We start from the raw sequence: 25,906 nt of genomic DNA on the forward strand, positions 1-25,906 counted from the left end.
AATAAGGTTCTCTCATATTGGGGGAGGTATCTATTGGCTCATGGAATATAACAGAACTAATATGTTCTATAAATTTGCAGGGTAAGGAGGACCCATAAGGTACTTTGTTCATAACCCATCCATCAATGTACCATATATTCATTCTTCTCTGATCTACACACATCATGAAAGCAGAGCACTTAGTACTGTTTTAAGAAATTAAAAAATGGGGCCCGGAGAAATAGCACAGCGGCGTTTGCTTTGCAAGCAGCCGATCCAGGACCTAAGGTGGTTGGTTGGAATCCCGGTGTCCCATATGGTCCCCCGTGCCTGCCAGGAGCTATTTCTGAGCAGACAGACAGGAGTAATCCCTGAGCACCGCCGGGTGTGGCCCAAAAACCAAAAAAAAAAAAAAAAAAGAAATTAAAAAATGTAGTGGAAGATATTTAAAAAAGTGCTTTAGGAATTTTTTTCCACCTGAACTGAGGTAAAGGCTCTTAGGAAGAGCACATAAAGTTGTGAAGTGGGCCAAAGATGGGGGTGCAGATAAGAATCAATAGCAACCCTGGGCTCAGATAACCTGGGGGAAGTTATCTGAACAATTCTCAGGGAGAGAATCCTACTCTGGGAAATGTCAACATTCCAGACATCCCTTAGGAAGAGAGAGTTTAAAATCATGGTAAAAAACACGTAGTCCCAAATTCTGCTTGAGCCACAGCTGGCTGTAACTGGCTATTCCCAATACTGTTATGTCTCTCTTCTTTCAGGTATCAATTTCCTCATCAGTGAAATAGTCTAGGCCAGTGGTCGGCAACCTTTTTTTTTCAACTGAGCCAAATCTCGCCAAAACCACGATTGAAATTTATTTTGAGAGCCACACAGGGCGCGCACTGACAGAGGCTAGGAGCAGAGTTCTGACTCCTGAAGCAGCTGCCCGGCACACAGAAGAGTCAAATTAAAAGTGTAAAGAGCCACAGGTTACCGACCACTGGTCTAGGCATATTCTAATCATTATTGTAAATTACAACTGGACATTCTCGGTTGAGCATCACCAAGGGTCACCCCCCACAGTATGAGACCCTAAATCTTCTTAAAAAGTACTGGTTTGTAGCCGGAGCACTGCGGTAAGGTGTTTGCCTTGCATGCAGCCAACCTGGGACGGACAGTGGTTCGAATCCCAGTATCCCATATGGTCCCCCGTGCCTGCCAGTAGTGATTTCTGAGTGCAGAGCCAGGAGTAACCCCTGAGTACCACCTGGTGTGATCCAACCCCCAACCCCCCCAAAAAAAAGAAGTACCGATTTGTGGGTAGGAGGAATAACACAGCATGTAAGGCACTAGCCTTGTATGTAGCCAATCCAGATTTGATTTCTGGCATCCCCAAAACGTCCTCAGAGCCCCACCAGCAGTAATCACTGAATACAGAGCCAGGAGTAATACCTGAGCTGAGTGTGAATCCCCCCCCCCCACCAAAAAAAGAGATACTGTTTTGGTCACAGAATTTCAACTACCAGTACCTGCAATAAAGACTTGTATTCTCTGTGGTACATATACACAATGGAATACTATGCAGCCATCAGGAAAAAAATGAAGTCATGAAATTTTCCTATACAGGGATGGACATGGAAACTATTATGCTGAGTGAAATAAGTCAGAGGGAGAGAGATTGACACAAATAGTCTCACTCATATGTGGGATTTAAGAAAAAAGAAAAGACAGTATTATAAAAATACCCAGAGACAATAGAGATGAGAGCTAGAAGGTCTGGCCCACGATATGAAGCGAAGACTGGTGAGTGAGAGAAGAATGCCTGTCTCAAATACAGGCAGGGGTTGGGGGAGGAGAGAGCTGGGGGGCACTGGTCGTGGGAAGGTTGTACTGGGGAAGGGGGATGTTCTTTTTTATGACTGAAACCCAACTACAAACATGTTTGTAATCATGGTACTTAAATAAAGATATTATTAAAAATTAGGAACTTATTAAAAAATGTCTTGTATTCTTCATTTCTTCTAAGTCCAACTTGTTTTCACCAAGAGCCACAGAAAAGTGAATAAATTAGTGGAAAGGTTTGCAGAACACTGTGGGTCAGGTAATCTAGATTATCCCTCTGAACTCTATTTAGGTAAGTAAATGTTTTAAAAGATAATGCCTGATAGTGGAAAAGGGCTAACATGATCAAATAAATATTGTTTCCAAATGCACCTTTAAAGGATTGACATAGCCTTGAATGTTTAGTGACTACAAGTTCTGAATCCCACAGGGCAGCTTTCATTCAACCGTCAGTAGGTGAATCTGACTGTCTAAAGTTCAAAAGCTAATTCCTAAACCTAAGAAAAATAACCTTAATTCCAAAAGTAAACTGTAGTTTGACAATAATGTAGCAGAGATTGCGGAATGTAAAGGAGCTCTAATGGCTGCAGAGCTGACAAGCATTCCAATGGTGGTGATAATTGACTTAAAGTCAACGCTTCAGCAAAGCAAGAAGGTGTTCCAGGAATGTTTCCTTCCTCAGAACAAAGCTTTAGACAAATGCCCTTCAACCACCACCTGTCTAAGAGGAAATTTAAAAAACAACTGCTCTTGGATCTGGAAAGAGTACAGTGGGTACTGCCATGCATTTAGCTGACTTGGATTCGACCTGTAGCATCCCATATGGTCTTTAAGGCTTTGCAGAACCAGAAGTAAGCCCTGAGCACTGCCAGGTGTGGCTCCCCAAACCAAAACTCAACTTTTCTGGCCTTATTGGTTATAACCACCCCTACTGGCCACAGGCGAACACACAGGTGTGAAAAGTTGAACATTGCTTTAGATGATTTATTACTGCCTGACCACCTTTCCTCCCAGGTCATTTCATGCTCAAAGAAACCTCTTCTAACTTCCCCACCTCCCTGGTCCCCTGATTTTTCTTCCTAGACTCAAGCTTTCCACCATGCCTTTACTCTAGAGTCAAGAAGTAGGCACTCTCAAGTCTAGCTCCACTATTGATTAAATGTGTTTTTGTGCCAGTTTCCCAAGCCCCTTAAAATAGAAGGGCTCCTACCTTATAAACCTGGTGAGAATCCATGACTGTTAGGGACCTCTACTAGAAGCATCTGCATCCACTGGGACTATGGTAGAACTACCAAGCCTGACTTCATTTCAAAAAATTTTCAGGGTTCACACCTGCAGGTGAGGAAGTTTATTGGTTCTGGCCAGAGACTTTTGTTCAGGGGAGAGGTGAGGGCGCAGGGGCACTTTCAGCCAGGCCTGCAGCAGAGGCTGAGGGGAGAGCTAAGCAAGCCCCTTCAGTCTGTCTCTGAGGCCCCAGGAACCAAAAGGGACACCTCAGGCCTTGGCAGGAGACAACACATGTTGGTGGGGGCTGCTGTGGGGACAGAGGCAGTGGCTGGGAGAGAATTGGGGGGGGAGGGGTTCAGAATGATGCTGCTGAGCCTGGAGAGGGGCAGGAGGCACATCCAAGGCAGGACCCGAATATAGTCCAGGGCCCATATGGCTGTGCCCATAGTGGGCCTAACACAAGCCTTCCCCAGGGACTGGGTGGTGCTGAAACAGGCTGGGTCTCCCCAGGATTCCAGGCAGGAAAGGCTCAAAGCAGTGTGAGTGAATTGGGAGACAATTGTGCAAGGGGCACAGCGAGCAATTGAAGGTCCTGGTGGCAATGTAGCTATGTGGTTCTGCCTGCTGCTCAAAGCCTCTTGGTGGCTGCCAGCTCATTCTGCATATTCAGCGGGGCCTACTCAAAGCCTCTTGAGACCCGCTGACCCACAAGCTGAGCTTGGATGACACTGCACCCCAGAGCTTCAGGTTGTCCCACAGTATGGAGGCTGGCTTGACTCAGCTCTGGCCCACCAGCTTCTTCTCAAGCAGTCTGCGTTGGTTAGCCACACTGGTGACACTCAAGTAAGTCACAAGGAATTCGATACAGACAGATAGTGAGGGGACTCGGTGGATCTGCTCGCTGCACAGCCGTGCTGTACTTTTGCAGCATCTCCTGCACTCTTTCACCTCTTTCAGAGCTGCCACCGATCCCAGAAAGCTTCATACAGGCAGTGCGGGGTTAAGGCTTCTGTGTTCTCGGGGCCGGCAAGGTGGCGCTAGAGGTAAGGTGTCTGCCTTGCAAGCGCTAGCCAAGGAAGGACCGCAGTTCGATCCCCCGGCGTCCCATATGGTCCCCCAAGCCAGGGGCAATTTCTGAGCGCATAGCCAGGAGTAACCCCTGAGCATCAAACGGGTGTGGCCCGAAAAACCAAAAAAAAAAAAAAAAAAAAAAAAAAAAACAAAAAAAAAAAAAAGGCTTCTGTGTTCTCTCTGTGGAGACTCATCTGAAAGGGGCTCCAGTCCTGTGGCTGGAGCTTTTGAGGGAGCTGCTGAAGGTGGCCTGGGTGGGTGAGGACCCATTTGTCTTGTCCTCCCCACTGGCCAGCTGCACCCTGCTCTCCAGGCTTGGCTGATGAGGGGCTCCTTCTCAGGAAGGGTCCTGACTCTCTTGTCCTTAGGGAGACAAGTTTCCCTCCAGGATTGGCTGCTCCTGGGCCTGAAGTTACTTGGAGCCCATCCTCCCTGAGTTGGTTGCTCAGGACCCTTCTCAAGCCTGGTAGCTTCTCAAACATCTGTGCTTTCATCAAACACCAACTTCTGGGGCTGGAGAGATAGCACGGAGGTAAGACGGTGGTTCGAATCCCAGCATCCTATATGGTCCCCTGAGTCTGCCAGGAACAATTTCTGAACATAGAGCCAGGAGTAACCCCTGAGCATTGCTGGGTGTGACCCAAAAACCAAAACAAAAAAACCCAAAACCCAACAAAACAAAAACCCCCACCAACTTCCTGTCCAGCTATGCAGACTTCCCTGGGATCAGTGGCTTCTAGAAGGTACTGAATCTTTCTAGAACCTAAGACTTCTCCCCTGGGGCTAGTGGCTTCTGGAAGGCACTAGATCTTTCAAGAACCAAGGTCTTGGGGCTGGCGAGGTGGCGCTAGAGGTAAGGTGTCTGCCTTGCAAGCCCTAGCCAAGGAAGGACTGCGGTTCAATCCCCCGGCGTCCCATATGGTCCCCCGAAGCCCCAGGCAATTTCTGAGTGCTTAGCCAGAGTAACCCCTGAGCATCAAATGGGTGTGGCCCGGGAAAAAAAAAAAAAAGAACCAAGGTCTTCTCCCCTGGGGCTGGTGGCTTCTCGAAGGCAATACATCTTTCTAGAATGGAGGACTTCTCAGAGATGGCTGCTGTCTCACTTATGGCTGGCCCTCTCAAAGGCACTGGAAATCGTTCAAGAATTGATGGCTTCCTCTCCAAAACAGACTTTGGCACTGATGTTTTCTCAGACTTCCTGGAGATATAAGTGTCTCTTTAGTCTCTTTTCAAATGCCAGGGGCTTCTTCAAAACAGGCTGCTTGGGTGTGTGGGTCTTCTCCATGACCCCATTTTTCCTCCTCCTGGCTCTTAGCACTCTTGACTCTCATCCTGGGTCCGGCTGGGGTCACACATCGCTGGGTTCAGCCTCCTGGGAAACTGATGCCCAAGGAATTGTGACTGGGCCTATGGGGGATCCGACCCACTCGGGAACTCTCCTCTGCTTCCCGCTGCTCCAGGATAGAGAAGTACCTACCCCTGCCTGCCACATCTGCTACCGTTTCCTGAGGAGGACATCCTGCTCCTCATCCTCAGGGGCCTGGGCAGGGCACTGGGGCATCTCTGCCTCCTCAGAGCTCCAAAGTCTCTCTGTGGCCATCTGGCTGGTCTTCATTCCAAGTGTCCTGGGGACTGGCTTCTTCTGATGTGGAGCTTAGAGCCAAGTGATGACTTTGGCATTCATGCTGCTGCTCCTCCTCATCCTTGACTCCACTGCCCGGTCAAGCTGGACAGCGCCGACTAGTCCTTCCTGCCCCCAAAACATGCTGGAGCCAGCGCTACTGTGTGCCTGGCAGTGAGGGCTGGCACCACACACCTGCATCCTTTCCCCCATTTTTTTCTTTTTCTTTTTTGAGAAACCAAGAACCTTTTATGGTAGAAAATATAGTTAAAAAGAAAAAAAGAGGGCCCGGAGAGATAGCACAGCGGCGTTTGCCTTGCAAGCAGCCGATCCAGGACCAAAGGTGGTTGGTTCGAATCCCGGTGTCCCATATGGTCCCCCGTGCCTGCCAGGAGCTATTTCTGAGCAGACAGCCAGGAATAACCCCTGAGAACCGCCGGGTGTGGCCCAAAAAACAAAAAACAAAAAACAAAAAAAAAAAAAAGAAAAAAAGAGAAAAAAATCTGGGTGTGTGAAGCTACAAGAAGGACCAGGTGCTTTATTGGGTCCAAGAGAAACCTTCCTGGCTCTCCCGCAAGAGCCAAATGGACACTCTGGACAACAAATCAGGAGCTTTGCAAGAGAACTACAATGTTTTAGAACAAGCCTGTCATATGAGAAAAATCTCAGGAGCTACTATCAGATGACATAAGACTGCATGTGCAGCAACAGCAACTCTCACCTACTCTCCTACTCTTCCCGTTGCCGAGGATTTTGTTCTTTCTTCTTTTTAAAATTGGGATTTTAATTTTTTTCTATTCAAAGATTTTACTTGCACATGTCCTATGTTTCTAGACAAATAATTTCAAGATTTTCCTTCTACCTTGTTTCTTCATGCGCTGTACTATGCACTACTAGGATCATCAACACAGCAAAATCCAAATATCAGAAAAGAAGGTGCTTATTCTGACATTTATTTAGATCTTTAAGTTGCACAGCAATGTGGGGGTTGGTCTCTTTACACCTAATTAACCTGTTGTGACATTTACAATAATTTTCCCAGCTCGTGAACATCCGTGACTTAAAATTAACCAATATAACCCTGCTTCATCATTATCATGGTTAGAAGTAGGATGATGAGTTTGTCTTTTTTTGTTTTTATTTTTATTTATTTTTTTGCCACACCCATTGGTACTCAAGGGTTACTCCTGGGTCTGCACTCAGAAATCTCTCCTGGCAGGCTCAGAGGACCATTTGAGATATTAGGGATCAAACTCAGGTCAGCCACGTGCAAGGCAAATGCCATTACCCATTGTATTATTGCCCCAGCCCCTGTAGGATGACTTTGGAGACAATCTTTACGATCCTGATTTGGTCTCATTTTTGGTGCTAAGTGATGTTCTTGAGAGCATCAGGACATGCATGCATACTATTAGGGTTGGAGAGAAAGACACAGAAAGTACTGGCATGTCCTTTTCCCTCTTAGGCCACAACCTATGGTAGTTAGCAGCTAAACCTCTCATGGTGCTCCAGGTATCAATCCTGTCAATATTCTGGAGTATGTTCAGTGGTGGGGATTGACATGCAAAGTATGTACTTCAGGCTTCAAGCTATCTCTCAGGCCCTAAGTAACTTTCAAAAAAGAAAAGAGGGGTCAGAGAGTTACTAAAGTTAAAGCTTTTCCCTTGCATCTGGCTGCAGTCACAACAATGGTTCAAACCTGGGCACCACCTATAGTTAGTCCCACAGCTTTACTAGATGTGGTACTCCCCCCTAAAAGGAAAATGCTTAACTACTTTCAGTGTATTCACACTCAAAATACTTAACTGAATATCAATATGAATCAAATTTTATTTAAAGTCCTCTGCGAAATAAACTTTTAAAAAATAAAATAAAAATAAAAATAAAAATAAAAAATAAAACTTTTTTAAAATAAACCACATACTTGTTTCTGTTGGTGAGATTAATACTGGTCAGGACTAAGTCTAACCTGGTAGGGCATGAATAGAACTGTTTAATATTCTGGAACCCTCATTCAAGAAAAATCTCGAAGAGCCAGAGCTAGGGCATTTGCCTTTCAGGCAGATGATAGCGTTTAATCCACAACATTCCATATGGTCCCCTAAGCCTGCCAGGAGCAATTTCTGAGCACAGAGCCAGAAGTAACCCCTGAGCACTCTGGTTGTGCCCCTCCCCCCCAAAAAAAAAAGATCTCAAAGACTTGGTAAAAAAGAAAAGTCTTGAAGACTTTTAAGACTTTTCCTCTTAAAGGTTATACAGAACTGGTATAAAGTACTTATATAACAATTTTCAATAGTTTTATTGTTTCTGTGGCATACTTTAGATTTCATACCACTAACTTAATACAAATTTCAAAATTCAGTAGTTATTCTCTGACTAGTCCAAACTATATCATATTTGTTTTTTTTTTTATTTTTTATTTTTTTTATTTTTTTTGGTTTTTGGGTCGCACCCGGCAGTGCTCAGGGGTTACTCCTGGCTGTCTGCTCAGAAATAGCTCCTGGCAGGCACGGGGGACCATATGGGACACTGGGATTCGAACCAACCACCTTTGGTCCTGGATCGGCTGCTTGCAAGGCAAACACCGCTGTGCTATCTCTCCGGGCCCTATATCATATTTGTTTAAAGCATTAATTTGTTAAATGCAAACCCTGACAAAACCAAAATTTTTGAATTCTCACTCATTGCCCTCCTTTTTTGTAATAATACAACTTAAAAAAAAATAGAGAGCTGGTAGAGTCAAAGAAAGCTAATGTTCTCTAAACCTTCCAACATGTCTCCATCCATCTGACACTGTGGGGCCAAAGCCAATATAGAAACAAGATATGCATTTTCTGTGTCCCTGCAAAAGTATTATGTCCTAGAATTTAAATAAGATGCCTTAAACTCAAGGGAAGATCTCTGATTCTTAATGACCCTGATCCTATACCCTGTCCAAATAGGCCTAAAGGGTTTCCTTTTTCTTTGATTATTCTAGGTTAGGAAATCACTTTCCTTCGGTAGCTCGATGGACTTGTGACTTATTCATAAACCTCACTTAAGAACAGAATGCCTCTGGGCAGGCAACCCCAGCGACCCTTTCCCCAGTCACAACACACTATCCCAAAAAGGAAGGGAAAGCTGGACTCCTAAACCCCATTTGGCTAAGGGACATGGTTTTGTACAATGGGAAAACCTGGAGGCACACCTACACCTACTTGAGTGTAAAACCCAGTTTGACCTCACTCTAACTACATGACCTCAGATAGCTGGGGATTATGGGAAAACTGATGGTGGTGAAATCAGTACTTTGAGGGGTTGTGGTAGGGGAAATCAGTGTTCATATGTAAAATTTTAAAGCATAAAGATGCACTGAAATTTTATTTTACTTTATTTGTGATGCCAGGGGATTATTTGTGATGCCCAAGGCATCACATATTCAAGGCAAGTACTCTCCTGCTTAGTTACAATCCAGTCCTTTATTTTTATTTTATTTTAATTTTGGGGAAGGGCACTGATAGTGGTCAGGAGTTACTATGGACTCTGGACTTAAGACACTCCTAGTGGTGCTTGGGGGACCATATGGGGTGCCAGGGATTGAACCTGGGTTGAAGTGCATGCAAAGCAAAGCACCCTACCCACTATACTATATTGTTCCTGTCCCCTTTAATCTTACTTTAAAAGACCATAATGTGGCTAGAATGAACAGTTTGAAATCCCTCTGAGCAAAATCAAAAATAAATAAAAGCACCAACTTAAAAAAAAATCTTACGTGCAAACTCTTCTGTTTTATTTTGATTTAGAGCCACATGTGTTGTTGCTCAGAAATTACTCTGTTTTTTTGGGGGGGGGCACACCAGTGTGCTCAGGGGTTACTCCCTGGCTGTCCGCTCAGAAATAGCTCCTGGCAGGCACGGGGGACCATATGGGACACTGGGATTCGAACCAACCACCTTTGGGTCCTGGATCGACTGCTTGCAAGTGCAGAACGCTGCTGTGCTATCTCTCCGGGCCCAGGAATTACTCTGGGATCTGCACTTCAGGGATCTTCCTGGCAGATTTGGGGGACCATAAAGGCTGTCAGGGATCTAATCCAAGTCAATTTCATGTAGGGCAAGTATCTGCTATCTGCTATACTACCACTTCAAACCTAGGTACAAACCATTAGTCCAAAATAACAGCAGACTGGACAACTAAATACAATTTGTAAAATCATACAATGGAATACTATGTAGTTACTAAGCATGATTAAAGTTTTCTCTGTAGGCAAAAAAATAAACCCACACATTTAAGCTATAAAATTAAACCATGGGGATGGAGAGATAGCACAGTGGTAGGGCATTTGCCTGGCATGCAGCCGACCCAGGACCAATGATGGTTCAAATTCTGGCATCCCATATGGTCCCCTAAGCCTGCCAGGAGTAATTTCTGAGCACAGAACCAGGAGTAATCCCTAAATGCCACTGGTGTGACCCAAAAACCAAAAAATAAATAAATAAATAAAAGAAAGCAATATAAAGTCCATTTCTGAAGTCATATTTGTATAACTGTAAGACAAAGGTCTAAAATGATGGGGTTTATAGTTAATAGTAAATTATTTTGGGGTAAGTAATTATTGTAGGATGAGAAGAACAAAAACTTTTTTCTCTTTATAGGTCTACATTTTCTAAATTATCTGTGATGAACCTAGACATAGATCCAAGTTACAATGTCTGAAAAAATATAATTAGTATTTCTGGTTGCACAGAACTTTGCTCTAGTGGAGGAAATAGCTATGTATTTAAAAAGTCTACATAATATATGGCAGAGTAAACATTGGATTTAAAGTTAAAGAAGGATAAGGCAGAAAAGGAAGATTGATTTGCAGGAAAAGTAAGCCTATTAAATCCAAGATAAACCCTAATCATAGACTCCATAAAGAATTACAATATGAAAGGAGAAAAGGGTGGAGATGAACATTTAAGGCTAACAGATCAGGATAAACAATGGTTATCCATCCATCCAACCATCCATCCATCCATCCATCCATCCATCCATCCATCCATCCATCCATATATCCATCCAAAACTTGTGTTTATAGTCTATCTAGTATTCTCTTGTATCGCCTTTTTAGTACTTCTTTAAAAGGAAAAAGGGGAAAAGGTAAGTCTTTGGTCAAATGGGTGCAAGAATGAAGAACTGAAGAGCAAGAGAAAGAAAGAAATTAAGGAGGAAGAAAGGAATGAGGGAAGGGGGATTGAAGAAGAAGTAAAAGGAGGGGAGGAAGGAGAATAGGAAGGGGAGAAGGAGGGAGAGATTCTCAGTGAAACTTGAGATGAGTAACTATTAGCAGGAGGTTACTTTTGGACCTTGGAGAAAATTGATGCAAGGCTAACTCTAAATTCATCTTCCTTTGTTGATTAAATACTGGAAATTTCAGCATTGATGGTTTTTAACTTATCTCCCTGTCTAGGCCCCCAAACCCTACAGTCAACTCTTCTCTAACTCCTTGACTCTCTCCTCTACTTAAGGCTCAATGTGCCTACACATCTGTTGCCTGGGAAACACAGGCGTATTCATCCGCATGGCCAGCTGCCCCAATAGTCACCTCCTTTTACAACACAACCCCAGGAGGTTCAGCCATACCACAACATGTGCGGGTTCAAGCTCTGCCTGAGCAGTCTTCCACAGTGCTTGAGACTCACTGGGCCTGTGGGCATGCAGGGTGCTAAGCCTGCCAGTGCAGGCAGTGGGCCGTTGAAAGCAGTGTCCATGTGAACCCAGAAGCAGGAGAGTGAAGCTCTAAGTCTTGGCACCAAAGTATAGCACTACTAGGAAGCAGCAATCTAATGGGGCTCCAGGCAACTGTCTCCACTACTTGGTCATGCCAGCTGGAAGCAAAGCACCAAGTTAAAGAGCAACTTAGCTTCAGAAGACCTTTCCTAAGAAACATTGGTAACTCCCATAGGCTCTTAGAGGGCAGGTAGGGGAGTTGTTATTCAGATCAGTTTAAAAGCCTGGGCAGGAGTAGGTAGGCAGAGAAGAGAGAAGAGAGTATCTGGGCTTGGAGAGATAGTATAGCAGGGAGGATACTTGCTTTGCATGCAGTTGACCTGGTTTGATCCCAGGCACCCGTTATGGTCTCCAGATTCCTTATCAGTAGTGATGATCACTGAGCATTGCTGGGTGTGACTCAAAAACAATGACAACATGCACACAAACACACCCAAAACATTATTGGGAAAGAAAAAAAAAGGACGATCTGCAAATGCCTGTGAGTGGGCATCTCTCCAGAAAGAACACTGAACTGGATGAGAGACCGGGAGCCCTGAAACAGTTGGATCATCTCTTGTCAGCGAGGAAACAGTCCTCTCCTTTCCAGGCTTAGGGGAGTCGGAGAGAATGGAGGGAGGGACCAATGTGTTGTCCACAGGGTGAGCTAGAGCTGCTGAGGAGCAGCCACAGTGGAATCGAGGCACTGTATAAAAACAGGGTGCAGCCCCTGGTCAGACTCTGTGATCCCAGATGTGAACCTAAGGATGACAATTCCCAAGAATTCAATTCTGGAAGCAGGGCTGCACCCCATTGATGTGGAGGCCACCAGCTCCCTCCCCCTTTCACTCCAGTTCCTGCTTAGGAAATCCCGGAATCCAGGTGACTGTGACAGAATTTCTGACCATGCTCCATGTCTGAGCGCCAACAGCTCCCCCTCCCCCAGAGTCTCCAGGCTCTCTGGACAACCATTTGTTCTTTCCTGAGAAATTTCTCCTCCCTGACTTTGGAGAGCTGGTTGGCAAAGTCAGAGTGGAAAATCAGTGGAGCTAATGGTGTAGCAATGCAGAGGCTAGAGCCAAGAACACACAGCCCTGGAGAGGCTGCACTGGCCTAGTGTGGTCAGGCCTGACAAGTGGCCACTCCTTTCTCACTGCTCCCTTGTAGTGCAGGGATGAGTGGTGTGTGTGTGTGTGTGTGTGTGTGTGTGTGTGTGTGTGTGTGTGCCTCCACCACCTGCTGCTCGTGCAGCTCACCACAGCTCTAGGAACACGGGCACACATCTTATGAAGGGCACTCACTGGTGACGATCTCACAATCCTTGGGGGGGGGAGTAGGTATATGGAACCTGGTAACTATGCCCCCGGAAGAAACCTGTAAATCTAGGGGCTGGAGAGATAATACAGAGGGTAAGGCTCTTGCTCTGCATGGGGTTTGCAGGAAGAAGTTCCTGAGTGCAGAGCCAGGAGTAACTCCTGAATACCAAATATGACAAAAAAGAAAACAATAAATATCTGTAAATCTAAATAAATCCTCTAGCCCTGTCTCAAGTGGGTGGCCCAATTTCATCATCAGCCCAATGAAATCTCATATGCCTGTTGGCACTGGGGGAGAATCTCCTCTTAAATATCCCACAGGTTTTTCTTGAGAAAAAGTCAAGTCGGGGGCAGGAATGATGCAGAAAGCTCAAGCCACTGCCCTTCTACTCAGTCACACCAGCAGCTGCAGTAAGCCCCCAACCCACACTTATATGAGGCTTCTTACAGAGGAGTGAACTGCACACCCCTTTGGGCTAAAAGCTGCTCCAGGGCCCCTGAAGGATTGGTTGGGTGGCCAAGGGCCTAGGGCTTGAAGCTGGGGAGTGTCACCACCACTGCCTGTCCCCATCGACACAGGTTTCTGCAGAACACAAAGACAAAGCCTGGCTTTATGGGGCACAGCATCCAGGAGGCTTGCAGCCAGAAATGGAAACTTGCAGCTTTTCCATTAAATGTAACCTCTCCCTCTTCAACCCGGCCACCAGCTACCAGACTCCTTCGAATCTGGGTAGGTGGGAGGAGCTGTAAAACCCGAGCCCATTAAATTGCTTATTAGTTGCAGGTTTCTGAGCACAGAGGCAAGTACTTGGAGACCGCAAGTCTCATGCTGTGTCCTTTGACCATAGTTTGGGGAGCTGAACTGACATTACCGCTTGAAAGGCAGGCAGGACTCCCCATACCCAACTCTCAAAGACTGGTCTTACAAACTGTTTTGAATTTACTTTAAGAATGTTGACTTGTTTTTACCCAAGCCTTAGTCTAAAACAGAGAAAAACACAGAGAAACCACTATTCCCGGAGCTCCACATGCTTTTTCAGGTTCTTTGGAAAGAGCCCTTCCCCCGGGCCATTCGGACCCAGGACCACAACCCCCCCACGCACCCCCCCCCCCTCTTCCTCCTAAGCCTGAGCTGAAACAAGCTTGGCTGCTTCAGGCTTCCAAGCTAGAGAAGGGAAGAAAGAGAGGGAGGGAGGCGAAAAGGGAGGGTGGCTGGTTTTCCTGGAACCTTTATTAAATCAAATTTCCAAGGACGGCCAGAAACATTGGACCCTCCCCATCCCTCAGGAGTTTTTGCAGACTGGGGGTGGCGTTGTTCTCTCCCTCCCTCCCTCCCTCCCTCCCTCCCCCCCATCTCACACACACACACACACACACACACATTCACAGACACATATATACACAAACCCTCTTTCTAAAGAGCTGTGGAAGGCATGTGTGCACACACTGGGGGGGGGGGCACTTTCTACTTGTCTGCTAAGTAGATTGGGGGTTGGGGTGCTGTGTGCTTCCCCCATCCCCTTCCCCTGAAATGAGGCCTGGTAGGCCAAATAAGTTTAGGAACCTCTGCTAGACTTTTGGGCATCTGTTTGATATACCGGTGAGTTTTTTTTCCTGAGGACAAGAGCAGCATTATTATTTGCCAGTGAGAAGGGCCAAGCCAACACAGTAAGTTTACATTTGAGAGGTTCCTTACGGTTTACAAAGCACAGGCAGACTTTTCCCCCTGACGTCACCGAAGTTCTTTGCCAGGACCCCAGGTTCTGTTCTACGGAGGGATATAAACCCAGGCCAAAGTGGTTCACGGACCGACTATTCAACAGGAGAACTAGGCCTTAGTATCCAAATCTGGTGGGTTTCCACCTCTGACTCTAAGGCTTTTCAAGGCCCTCACTAAAAGCATGTTCTTCCCATGTGGGGGCTCCTACGGGTCGCAAAAAAAAAAATGATCATCTATCTGCTCACCTCTACCAGTCATTACTTTCTGCCTAGGTACCAGGCTCTCTAGCCTGGTTTTTGGTAAAAAAAAAACTTTGTGTACATTCTCATTTAATATTCACAACGAATTAAACATCTCCCAAAGCAGATGTTCATCATCACTATACTTTATGGAGGCGCAGAGAGGTATTTCCCCCAGAGCCAACAGTCAGTAAGAAGTGGAGCCAACATCAGAATTAAAGCAAGGAAAATGAATGCCCACAGAAAGACTAAAACATGTATAGTCACAGAAGTTTCAATAACAATAGCTAAAATTGTTAACCACGTGAATAGCCATCAACAGGTAAAGGGCTTCCATTCACCCTATAATTTCATGATATGAAATTCTAGAATAGGTAAAACTAAACTACAGTGATGAAAGCACATTAGTGGTTGCTTAAGCTCAATGCTAGGAGCACGTGGAAGTTTTGGGGGTAATGAAAATGTTCCACATTTTCACTGGGATAAAAGTTACCAGGATGTTACATTTATGAAAACATACTGCACTGCATTTAAAATCCACTAAAAACTGACCTATTTTCCACAATGTAAATAATGCCACAAATTGATTTGCCAAATGGCAGTAAGACTTTGGTCTTCACTGTTGTATGGCCTCCTACAATGACCCTTTGCTTCTCCTGTCCCCCTCCACTGTCTTGGAACCTGTGTGTTGTCATCACCAAATCTGGGCTAGAGAGAAAGTAGAGGTTAAGACTTGTGTGTGTGTGTGTGTGTGTCTGTGTCTGTGTCTGTGTGTGTGTGTGTGTGTTTTGGGTCACACCCGGCAATGCTCAGGGGTTTTTCCTGGCTCCGTGCTCAGAAATTACTCTTGGCAGGCATGGGGGACCATATGGGATGCCGGGATTCGAACCGATGACCTTCTGCATGAAAGGTAAACACCTTACCTCCATGCTATCTCTCTGGCCCCAAGGTTAAGACTCTTGGTTACCACATACTGGACAGCTGTGGCCCTGGATTGCATCCTGAGCAATTCCAGGCGAGACCCCTGAGCAGAACCACATGTGACCCCCTAAACTAAACAAACCAAACCAAACCAAACCAAACTCTAAGCCCGAAACTCCTTCCATCACTGTCTGCCTTCCTTCTTGATATATACCCAGTAGTTTCAATAATCTCCTCCAGGGGGCCAGAACAAGAGTACAGAAGGTAAGGCGCTTGCCTTGAATGAAGCTGACCTGAGTTCAATCGCTGGCATCCCGTATGATTACTGAGTGCAGAGCCAGGAGTAACCCCTGAACAATGCCAGGTGTGGCCTCCTCAAAACAAAACAGAAAGAAATAATCCCCACTACTGCTACTATCTTCCTGAAGTTCTTTATATGTATGGTTTAGATACTCTTTCTTCTTTACAGCCCTGAAATTCACACTGATCTCATTTTCTACCCCTGTACTTGGGTTATAAGAGTGTGAGCTGGGCTAGCTCTAGTCGGCATGGGGTCTGGGGAGTCCCCAGGCTGAAGGCTCTCTCCCTAGCTTGGGCATGCTGGGAGCCTTGGTAGGCCCCAGCCGTCCCCTCTCCTGCCCCCCCCCCCACCTCCAGGCCTTCCTGGGGTGGCAGCCCAAGCGACCAGACAAGGTGGGTGTCGGGTGGTCCCTCCTGGCGGGGGTCCCAAGCTTTCCCTGCCCTTCCCCCAGTGAAGGGGGGGAGGGCACAGAAAGGAGGGTGGGTAGATCCTGGCTTCCGGTTCTCTACGGAATTCTTTCTTGATCTGGAGGCTAGCTCTAGTGCAATTTCTTCCCAGTCTACATGTTCAAAACCGCGCGGGAGTAATACCTTATATATAAATAGTATATTCTATCCTTATGTTATGTTTTGTGTATGTAGAATGTCCATCTGGTATTCTGCCTTTCACACACCCTGTAAAGCTCATTTTCACTCCTTAACTTTATCACCCTCAACCATCAGTACACCCCATTTACCCTTTGTAACTTCAGTACTTCACTGTCCTAATTACACACTAAATTGGTGCACTAGATTTAACTACCCCCAACTATTTTAAAAGACTTAAAATGGACACATATGGCTTTTGAATATTTTATGTCTATTTTTTTTTTTTGGTTTTTGGGCCACACCCGGTAACGCTCAGGGGTTACTCCTGGCTATGCGCTCAGAAGTCGCTCCTGGCTTGGGGGACCATATGGGACGTCGGGGGATCGAACCGCGGTCCGTCCAAGGCTAGCGCAGGCAAGGCAGGCACCTTACCTCTTTGCGCCACCGCCCGGCCCCTTATGTCTATTTTCTTTGACAGCTATAACTCTTACTAAATATTCCCTTATACAGTGAAGATTTTCCCCACTTTTTATCTTATCTTCTCTCTGTGAGCTGTTCAATATGGAATATTTGGTGAAGGAGTCCCTCAGTTTAATGATTATGTTTAACCATGTCATGGGGATTTTTGACTTGTTCTTGAAGCCCCCATATGGGCCTATAATGCCATGTGGCATTGTTCCTTGTTTGCATAGGCACATAAAAATGGGAAAATACTATACATACAAATAAGTTCTTATCTAATAGAGGTAGGAACACAGAAATCTTGTAGAGCAATGGGTTCTTACACCCTGAACATTGACATAATGATCTGGCACAGACCTCAGAAGAATGGGCATTCTCCATTCACCCCTGAACCAGGGAAGCTAACTACGAAACATCCAAGGTCATTTATAACATCATCTGGAAACAATCCTCTACCAGGAAAGACCCTACTGCTGCTCTGACATTGACCTTCCCAAAAGAGACTTCCATCAACACTAAGAAGACTTGACAACAATGACCTGCTTACAGGACAGAGCTCTCTGCATTGCCCTTTTATTGTGAGGTGAAACTAGAGGACGCTCTACACCATCCTGACTTCAATTTAGGATATGCAGATTCCAGGATCTTTACTACAGAAACATGATACCAACAACAGAGACTGTGTGAAAAATAAAAGTATTTTATGACTTGGATTGGACAAACTAGTTGCCTGGAGACTAGAGTTGGTCTTCTGCTAGGAAACTTCTCCTTGTATTTAGGCCAAGGCTTTTCCTTTCCATGTCCCTCATATTTTGGTGGGCCTATGCAAACAAAAACTGCAATTCTTAACACCATTTTTACGGTGCTCCTTTGACTCTAATCCTTAAAAAATCCCACTTAAACTTTTTTTTTGAGGTTAACTTAAACTAATATGCATATGCAAGGAAATGTAAGAAAATACTATGCCTTCAAAGTTTAAGGAGTTACATAAGTTTTATGGCCTTAGATTGCTTTGTGTACCGCTAAGAAATGTTATAATGTACTATAATCTGGGGACTTGAGGGACAAAGTAATTGTACATGGGTTCTATTTTACTTTTCTTAATGTTCTTTGGCTGAAAGTTCAAAATTAAGGTATCAGCAAGGGGTTTTCTTCTAAGAATTCTTTTTATGGGTGATTGTCCTTCCACTGTAACTTTACCTTGTCCTCTTTCTTTGTTCTCACAATTAAAAATAAATTTATTTAAAAAAAAGAGTGTGAGCTGTTTTTTTTTAAGATTACTTTAGAATCTATCATAAATTCATGTTCCCAAATATCATTCAGCTGTCATGACTTCTGTGTTCCCATATCACTGTGTACACTATGGCTGATACAAATTTCCAGACCTTACTAACCTCCAGCCCTAACTACTCTTTTCATTCTCTTTTAGTCTTTGTCAACAAACATATTTAAACCCGCAGATCCCATTTGTGTAGAATCTTTTTTTTTTTGTTTTTTTTTTTTTGTTTTTTTTTTGTTTTTGGGCCACACTCGGCGGTGCTCAGGGGTTACTCCTGGCTATCTGCTCAGAAATAGCTCCTGGCAGGCACCGGGGACCATATGGGACACCGGGATTCAAACCAACCACCTTTGGTCCTGGATCAGCTGCTTGCAAGGCAAACACCGCTGTGCTATCTCTCCGGGCCCATGTGTAGAATCTTTAACTATTTTTTTTTTCTTCTTTACAATCTCAGCGTTCCTACCCTCATTCATATCCTCATTCCTCTGGCTAGATGTTAAAAAAAAACAAAAACAACAACCATCATCCAATTTTTCTGGCAATAGCTGTTGTAGTGGAATATTACTAACATTTTATCTGCAAGTGGTTTATCTGAATTATCTCATTTAGCCCTTTATTATTGGTCCCCATTTTATCATATTTATATTTTTTGTTTTGGGACGATGCCCAGAGTGCTCAAGGCTTTCTCTTGGCTTTGTCTGCAGGGAGTCACTCCTGGCAAATCTTGGGAAACCTTATAGGATGCTGGGGATTGAACCCAGGTTGGCTATGTACAGATAAGTACCCTACCAGCTAGCCTATTTCTCTAACCATTTATTTTGGGGTCACACCTGGTGGTGCAGAGGGCTTATTTCTGGCTCTGCACTCAGGGATTATTCCTAGTGTGGCTTGTGAGACCATATAGGGCACCAGGGCCAAATGCAAGTCAAGCACCTTACATGCTACATGCTGTATTATCTGCTCCAGCCATATTGCAACCATTTTAAAGATGAACAAAGCTTTCATGTTTTGAGTGATTTTTCAAAACAATTAATACAGCTTATTAAGTAGTAGAGCAGATATAAACATAAGTCCATCTGACTTCTTTCATATCCATCCAAATTCAGTTCAGGCAAATGAATTTTCTGTAATCTGGAGCTTGCCAGTACTGGATTGAAACTTTTTACTATCTGGGAGAGATAGTAAAAGAGTTAAGGCACTTGCCTTGTATGTGGCTCACCATTTTGATCCTCCCAGCACTGCATCTGCTCTGATCCCTGAGCAGAGTTAGGCTGAGCTCCTAAGCATGGCTGAATGTGACCCCAAGCCCCTAAAAATAAAACTGAAGATGTCACAAAGTTCCCATATGTACCCCACTTTAGTCCAGTTTCCTTAGCATGGGATAATACTAACCCAATTCAATTCTACCCATAATAACTCATTCATTTTTTTGCTGTGCCCAACAACAGTATTTAGGGCTTACTCCTATCTATATGCTCAGGGATCACTCCTGAGAGGACTTGGGGACAACATGAGATACCAGGGATTGAACCTGGGTCAGCCATTGGTAAAGCAAGCACCCTTCCCACCATACTGTCACTCAGGCCCCACTACTCATTCCTTACACACCTTCCTCAATACCCTTTCTCATGCTGTCCCACCTAGAATCCTCTTCATCCCCACTACCTCTCCACTACTAATGCTCCCTGACTCTTAAGCTGTCAAGAAGTCTTCTGATACTGCATATTTAATGCAAACTGCCTAACAGGCTTTTAGCGGGGCTTGGGAAAGGCAAGTTGGCAGGCACCTGGTCACAAATGCCAACCTTCATAGAAAAGGAACAATTTTCTGTAAGTCAGGGGTTTCCACTTCCCTTGATAGTTCCCCGAGTGTGGTCCAGAACTAAACCTAAATTTGATGTCACTCACACCCCGGTGTCTCACTCAGCCCTAATTTATATATCCTTGTCTAGGTTAGGAAGTACACACCTGAGTCCTAATCAAAGCACTGTTTTCAGGAACAGAAAAGCACAAACCCAACCTGAGCTGGTCACTACTGCCAATGGGAAGCCCTCATAACCCAAACTCTGATGAAACTGGTTCTAAGGATGGCCCATACAAGAAAGACTGGCAGTCTCTCTGCAAGGCAGGAGTCTTTAACTCCAACTGGGACAGAGCTTTCCCAGTATGTAACAGGACTGCTGGCCCAGCCATTCCCTTACCCACCCTGTTTGTGAGGGCCAAGGGTCTGGGTGCCCCTCAGCCTGCACTTTACCTTGTTCAGGCAGGGTTGGGGCCGGCCTGGCAGCACAGAGTGTGGCTGTGACCAGCACAGCCCAGAAGAGGAAGTACTTCCAGCTCCACATCCCAGTTCTGCAGTTAGAGATTGGTGATAAGGCGCCACACCTCCATGGAGACTCCGCCTCGAGTTCAATCCTCTTCTTCAAGCTGACTCTGGGGGGGAAAGGAAGAAACCAAAACATTAGGGGGACATGTCTGCAAAGCAGAATGGGTTAGGGGGCTGGGGGAGAATGGAGAAGATAATGCATGTCTCAGTCACTCTGTTCAGAAGGTACTTGAAGCAATAACTTTACTCTTTATGGTACAAAGAAGAGAATTGTGGTCCTGCCCCAAATGCTGAATTTGAGGTCAGAAGCCTTAATTACACAAAGGAGCACTTTAACTCAGTTCTACAATTATTTATTGAATGTGGACTATGTGCAAGTCTTGCTGGGAAAATTATCATGAAGTTCTCCCAGGCACAAAGCCCAAGATCATTTGTGCCAAGAAAGCAAATGGACTCATGAAAGTCCCAAGAGTCCTGACATTTCCTGGGCAAGGGCTTCAGAGAATGTGGTGGGCTTGCAGGAGATGTAGCATGCAGATCACTTTCAAGTAAAAGCCAGACCTTCTAAGGCAAGAAACCCTTTGGTGAGGTATGAAGGGAGATGGATGACGGAAAAGCCAACAATTAGGAAATGGATGCCACAGAGATTCTGAAGCTCTCTGGCCTGACCCCATGTACTGAGGAAAATGGAAACGAATACTTTCCAAGATTCTTCTTTTTTTTTTGTCTCCAGCACAGGTATCTCAGGTTCTACCAGCTCTCCTCACAAAGAGAAAACAACTCTCAGCACTGGCTGTCTGAGCAGGGAACCTGAGTGTGCCAGTGTTTTCCCCCAGTACTACAAGGTGACAGCTGGTCTCCCGTGTAAATGAATCTAGAAGGAAGGAGGGTGAGGGTGAAAGATCAGAGAGAGCTCCAAAGCCAGATTCATTGATGGCTCATGCCATCCCCTGGTTGAAGCAGACAGCCTGCCTGTTATCCTTAGGTCCTTTTATCCACTCCTTAGTTCTGGAGCAGTAAACTTTTTTCTTTTCCCTGATTAATGGGCCACCCTTGGTGATGTTCAGGAATCACTTCTGGTGGTGCTCAGAGCGCCGTATGGGATGCTGGGGATTGAACCTAAGTCAGCCAAGTGCAAGTGCAACCTAAGTCAGCCCTATCCACTGTACTATTGCTGTAGTTGCTGCAACGGTAAATTTTCTTTAAAAAAAGAAAAACTTTTATTTATTTATTATTTATTAATTTATTGGTTTCTAGGCCACACCCAGCAACACACAGGGGTTATTCCTGGCTCTGTACTCAGAAATCAAGCCTAGCAGGCTGGTGGGGGAAACCAAATGGGATGCCAGGAACCAAATCGGGTCCCTCCCTGGTCGGCCGCATGCAAGGCAAACACCCTATAACCCTATCTCTCCAGCCCCTGCAATAGTAAATATTCAAACACCTCTCTAGATTATGAGGACCAGAGAGCTTGGCTACTAATCGTTTACCAAGTGATAACTTTCGAGGCACTAGATGGCTCTGTGGGGGTGACCATGTCCATCTTCTAGGTGGCTTTTGTCCTAAATATTCTAGGGCAGGGGTCTCAAACTTGCGGCCCGAGGGCCATTTGCGGCCCTTCGTACAACATTTTGTGGCCCTGCCCTAGAGGAATCTTTTTTTGTTTTGTTTTGTTTTAGTTGTTTGGGTCACACCCCCCAATGTTCAAGGCTTACTACTGACTTTGCACTCAAGGATCACCCCGACTTTGCCTCCTGCGGCCCCCAGGTAAATTGAGTTTGAGACCCCTACTCTAGGGAATCATCCAAGTTATTCAGATAATTCACTTCTCCGGAACATGTCCTAATGTGGTGCTGCAGCTCTGACCTCCTGTCCTGTGAGCAAGACTGGGCTCACTCATGGGTGAAGCAGGCCCAACAATCAGGATTCTCTTGGCCCCAGTTTTAGTTTCCAAGAGTATGCCCCCAGGAATATATGCTCTCTTGCTTCCATCCAAGGACTTACTAGAATTTCTTAATGAAATAAAATCAAAAGAGAATTTATCTTTATTTTCAAAGAGACATGCTTAAAATTTCTCTTTAAAAGTTAACTACCAGGCCCAGAGAGATAGCACAGTGGTGTTTGCCTTGCAAGCAGCCGATCCAGGACCTAAGGTGGTTGGTTCGAATCCCGGTGTCCCATATGGTCCCCCGTGCCTGCCAGGAGCTATTTCTGAGCAGATAGCCAGGAGTAACCCCTCAGCACCACCGGGTGTGGCCCAAAAACCAAAACCAAAACAAAACAAAACAAAACAAAAAAAAAAGTTAACTATCTTAGGGCGAGGCCAGAGTGATATGATAGCACAGTGGCAGGGCATTTGCCTTGCAGGCAGCCAACACAGGACTGACTTTGGTTCGAATCCCTGCATCCCATATGGTCCCCTGAGCCTGCCAGAAGCGATTTCTGAGTGCAGAGCCAGGAATAACCCGAGCGCCACTGGGTGTGACTCAAAAACAAAAACAAAACAATTGCCAACCAGTGCATTAGACCGTATTCCATAGCTCAAGGACATGCCAAATGTGAGATGTAGGCCTGCTGTTCACTGGAGACAAGAGCTAAGTCTTATGAAACCACCAGAAGAATGGAGTTTCAGGGACTAAAGATATATGGGACAGGAGGTAGGGTCCTGTACACAGCCAATTCAGGTTCAATACCTGTATCTCAGATGATCCCCAGAATCTACCAAGAATGATCTCTGCTTGCAGTGCTATGCCAGGAGCTAGCCCTATGCATTGTATGACCCCCCCCCCCTAAAAGGAGGAAGTTTCAATATCCTACAGGAAAGTGTGATGAGAAAGATTGCTTTCAAATGTAACAGAGTGGCAGTTCCTATCATCACTGGGCCACACTTTCTCCTGAAAAGCTGCCGACTCTGCAGTAGGCACTGGCTGGCTACAGACAAGCCCTTTTCAACCCTTATCATCAGCCATTGAGCTCCCAGTTGTTTGCAAATTTGCATTTCTCCTTCCCTCTGGGACCCGGCCTCCTGGGTATCAACTTCTAGAAGAGAAGAAGGTGGGGACACACCACATTCCACAATGATGTAAACCACTAGCCCACAAACCCTTTGGGGCCCTAGTGGACTGAGCCACCTCCTTCTTCCCCTCATCTTCTGCTCATCCTACTAATTACGTGAATTCCTTGAAGACCCCTAGGAACAGTCTCCTTCCATCACTGCTTGACAGAAGTGACCAGCAGACTCACAGGTGCATGTGGCCAGCTTCCTCAGAGACCCCATGTATTTGTTCCACCTTCATCCTCTCCATTGCTCAGGTTCCTAAGGCTAGGAATCACTCCTCCAGGGTGCAGAGGTTCTCACTGGGAAGTGGGAAAACAGGAACACAGACTTGTTTTCCCACTGATCAGGAAGGAGTCTTCCACCCCAGGTAGCTGAGGATGATTTGAGTAGGGGTGCAGGGAACCCACACGCCCCTAAATGTCTTCCAAAGTCTTGTAGTAAAGATCAAAAGAATCTTCCCATTCAAAAAATTATATGGAGGGGCTGGAGAGATAGTACAGTGGGGCCTAGTATTTGCCTTGCATGTGGCCCACCCAGCTCAATCCCCAATGCCCAGTAGAGTTCCCCAAACCCCAAGCCCCTCAGAACTACTAGGCATGGCCCATCAAAACCAAAAATAGCTCTATTTTAAAATACACGATAAAAATTACAAGGAGAAAACAGTAGCTGATAGGGTTAGAAGGTAAATTATTTTTATTTCTTTTACTCTAAGAAAAGTGAATTATTTTGGGGTAGGGGAAAAGGGACATACCCAGCAAAACTTAGGGCTTGGGTATCCAAACCAGGTATCAGCTAGATCAGGGGTCCTCAAACTTTTTAAACAGGGGGCCAGTTCACTGTCCCTCAGACCATTGGAGGGTCTGACTATAGTAAAAACAAAACTTACGAACGAATTCTTATGCACACTGCATGTATCTTATTTTGCAATGAAGAAACAAAACAGATACAAATACAATATGTGGCCCTCGGACCATTGTTTGAGATCACTGAGCTAGATGGAACTCATGTATTATGTGTCCAGTTTCAGGAAAAATTCTTGCCATTAGCACTCCAGAACCACCATTTTTTGAGGGGCCACACCTGGCGGTGCTCAGGGGTTATCCCTGGCTCTGCTCTCAGAAGTCGCTCCTGGCAGGCTCGGGGGACCATATGGGCTGCCAAGGATCAAACCTAGGTCTGTCCTGGGATGGCTACGTGCAAAGCAATTGCCCCACCGCTGTACTATCACTCTGGCTCCCAGAACCACCATTTAACCTTTCTAACAAACACTTGTACAGGTGGTTATGAGGATCAAATGAGTAGTCAGTAAAAGTGTCTGCTAAATTCTCGGAAAGTACTAATTGTAAGAAACTAAATAGAGTGTGCTTTAAGTAACTCCCTATTAGTACACATCTTGATAACTGGAACAAGAACTTCTCACTTTTACAAAGGTATTTGTCACCATTCATCTTCAAACCCAAAACTAAGGCTGGAGATATAATACAGTGGGTAGGGCACTTGTCTTACATGCACCCAACTCAGGGTTTGATCCCTGGCATTCTATGTGGTCCCCTAGGTCTACTAGGAGTAATTCCTGAATGCAGAGCCAGGGTAAGGCCCCTCAACAGAAAGCAATAAACTAAATACCCCACAAAATTGGGCTGGAGTGATAGTACAGTGGGTAGGGTGGTTGCCTTGCACGCGGCTGACCCAGGTTCAATCCCTGGCATCCCATAAAGTCCCCTGAACACTGCCAGAAGCACAGAGCCAGGAGTAATCCCTGAGCACTGGAAAGTGTGGCCGAAAAAAATAAACAACAAGAAAAAAACAAAAAACAAACAAAAAAGACTACTAGCCACTTGTAACAGATAGGCAGTTGAAAAAATAGCTAAGACAAATTGAAGTATGCTAGAAATAAAAATATATAGAAAATAAATACATAGAAAAATAGAAAATAAAAAATGAATTTAGAAACCTATTAAAAATTAACACTGCGAGCCCGGAGAGATAGCACAGCGGCGTTTGACTTGCAAGCAGCCGATCCAGGACCAAAGGTGGTTGGTTCGAATCCCGGTGTCCCATATGGTCCCCCGAGCCTGCCAGGAGCTATTTCTACGCAGACAGCCAGGAGTAACACCTGAGCATCCGCCGGGGTGTGGCCCAAAAACCAAAATAAATAAATAAATAAACAAAATAAAATAAAAATGAACATTGCGCAATCAATTCTTATGCTGATTACTCAAATATTTTAGATACTAGGT

The 25,906-nt window shown here is 45.2% G+C and overlaps 1 protein-coding gene across 6 annotated transcripts in view; it reads right to left on the reverse strand.

The window, feature by feature from the left end:
• FGFR1 (fibroblast growth factor receptor 1) overlaps positions 1–25,906 on the reverse strand; it is a 66,397-nt gene that overhangs the window by 33,431 nt on the left and 7,060 nt on the right. For all 6 annotated transcript variants that reach the window (XM_049771808.1, XM_049771807.1, XM_049771806.1 and 3 more), the window contains exon 2: positions 20,537–20,715. In XM_049771808.1, the coding sequence (XP_049627765.1) occupies positions 20,537–20,627 (91 nt within the window). In that variant the 5' untranslated portion in view covers positions 20,628–20,715. The remainder of the gene's footprint in view (positions 1–20,536; positions 20,716–25,906) is intronic.

The sequence above is a fragment of the Suncus etruscus genome, chromosome 4, assembly GCF_024139225.1.
Source record: "Suncus etruscus isolate mSunEtr1 chromosome 4, mSunEtr1.pri.cur, whole genome shotgun sequence".
Taxonomy (NCBI): Eukaryota; Metazoa; Chordata; class Mammalia; order Eulipotyphla; family Soricidae; genus Suncus; species Suncus etruscus.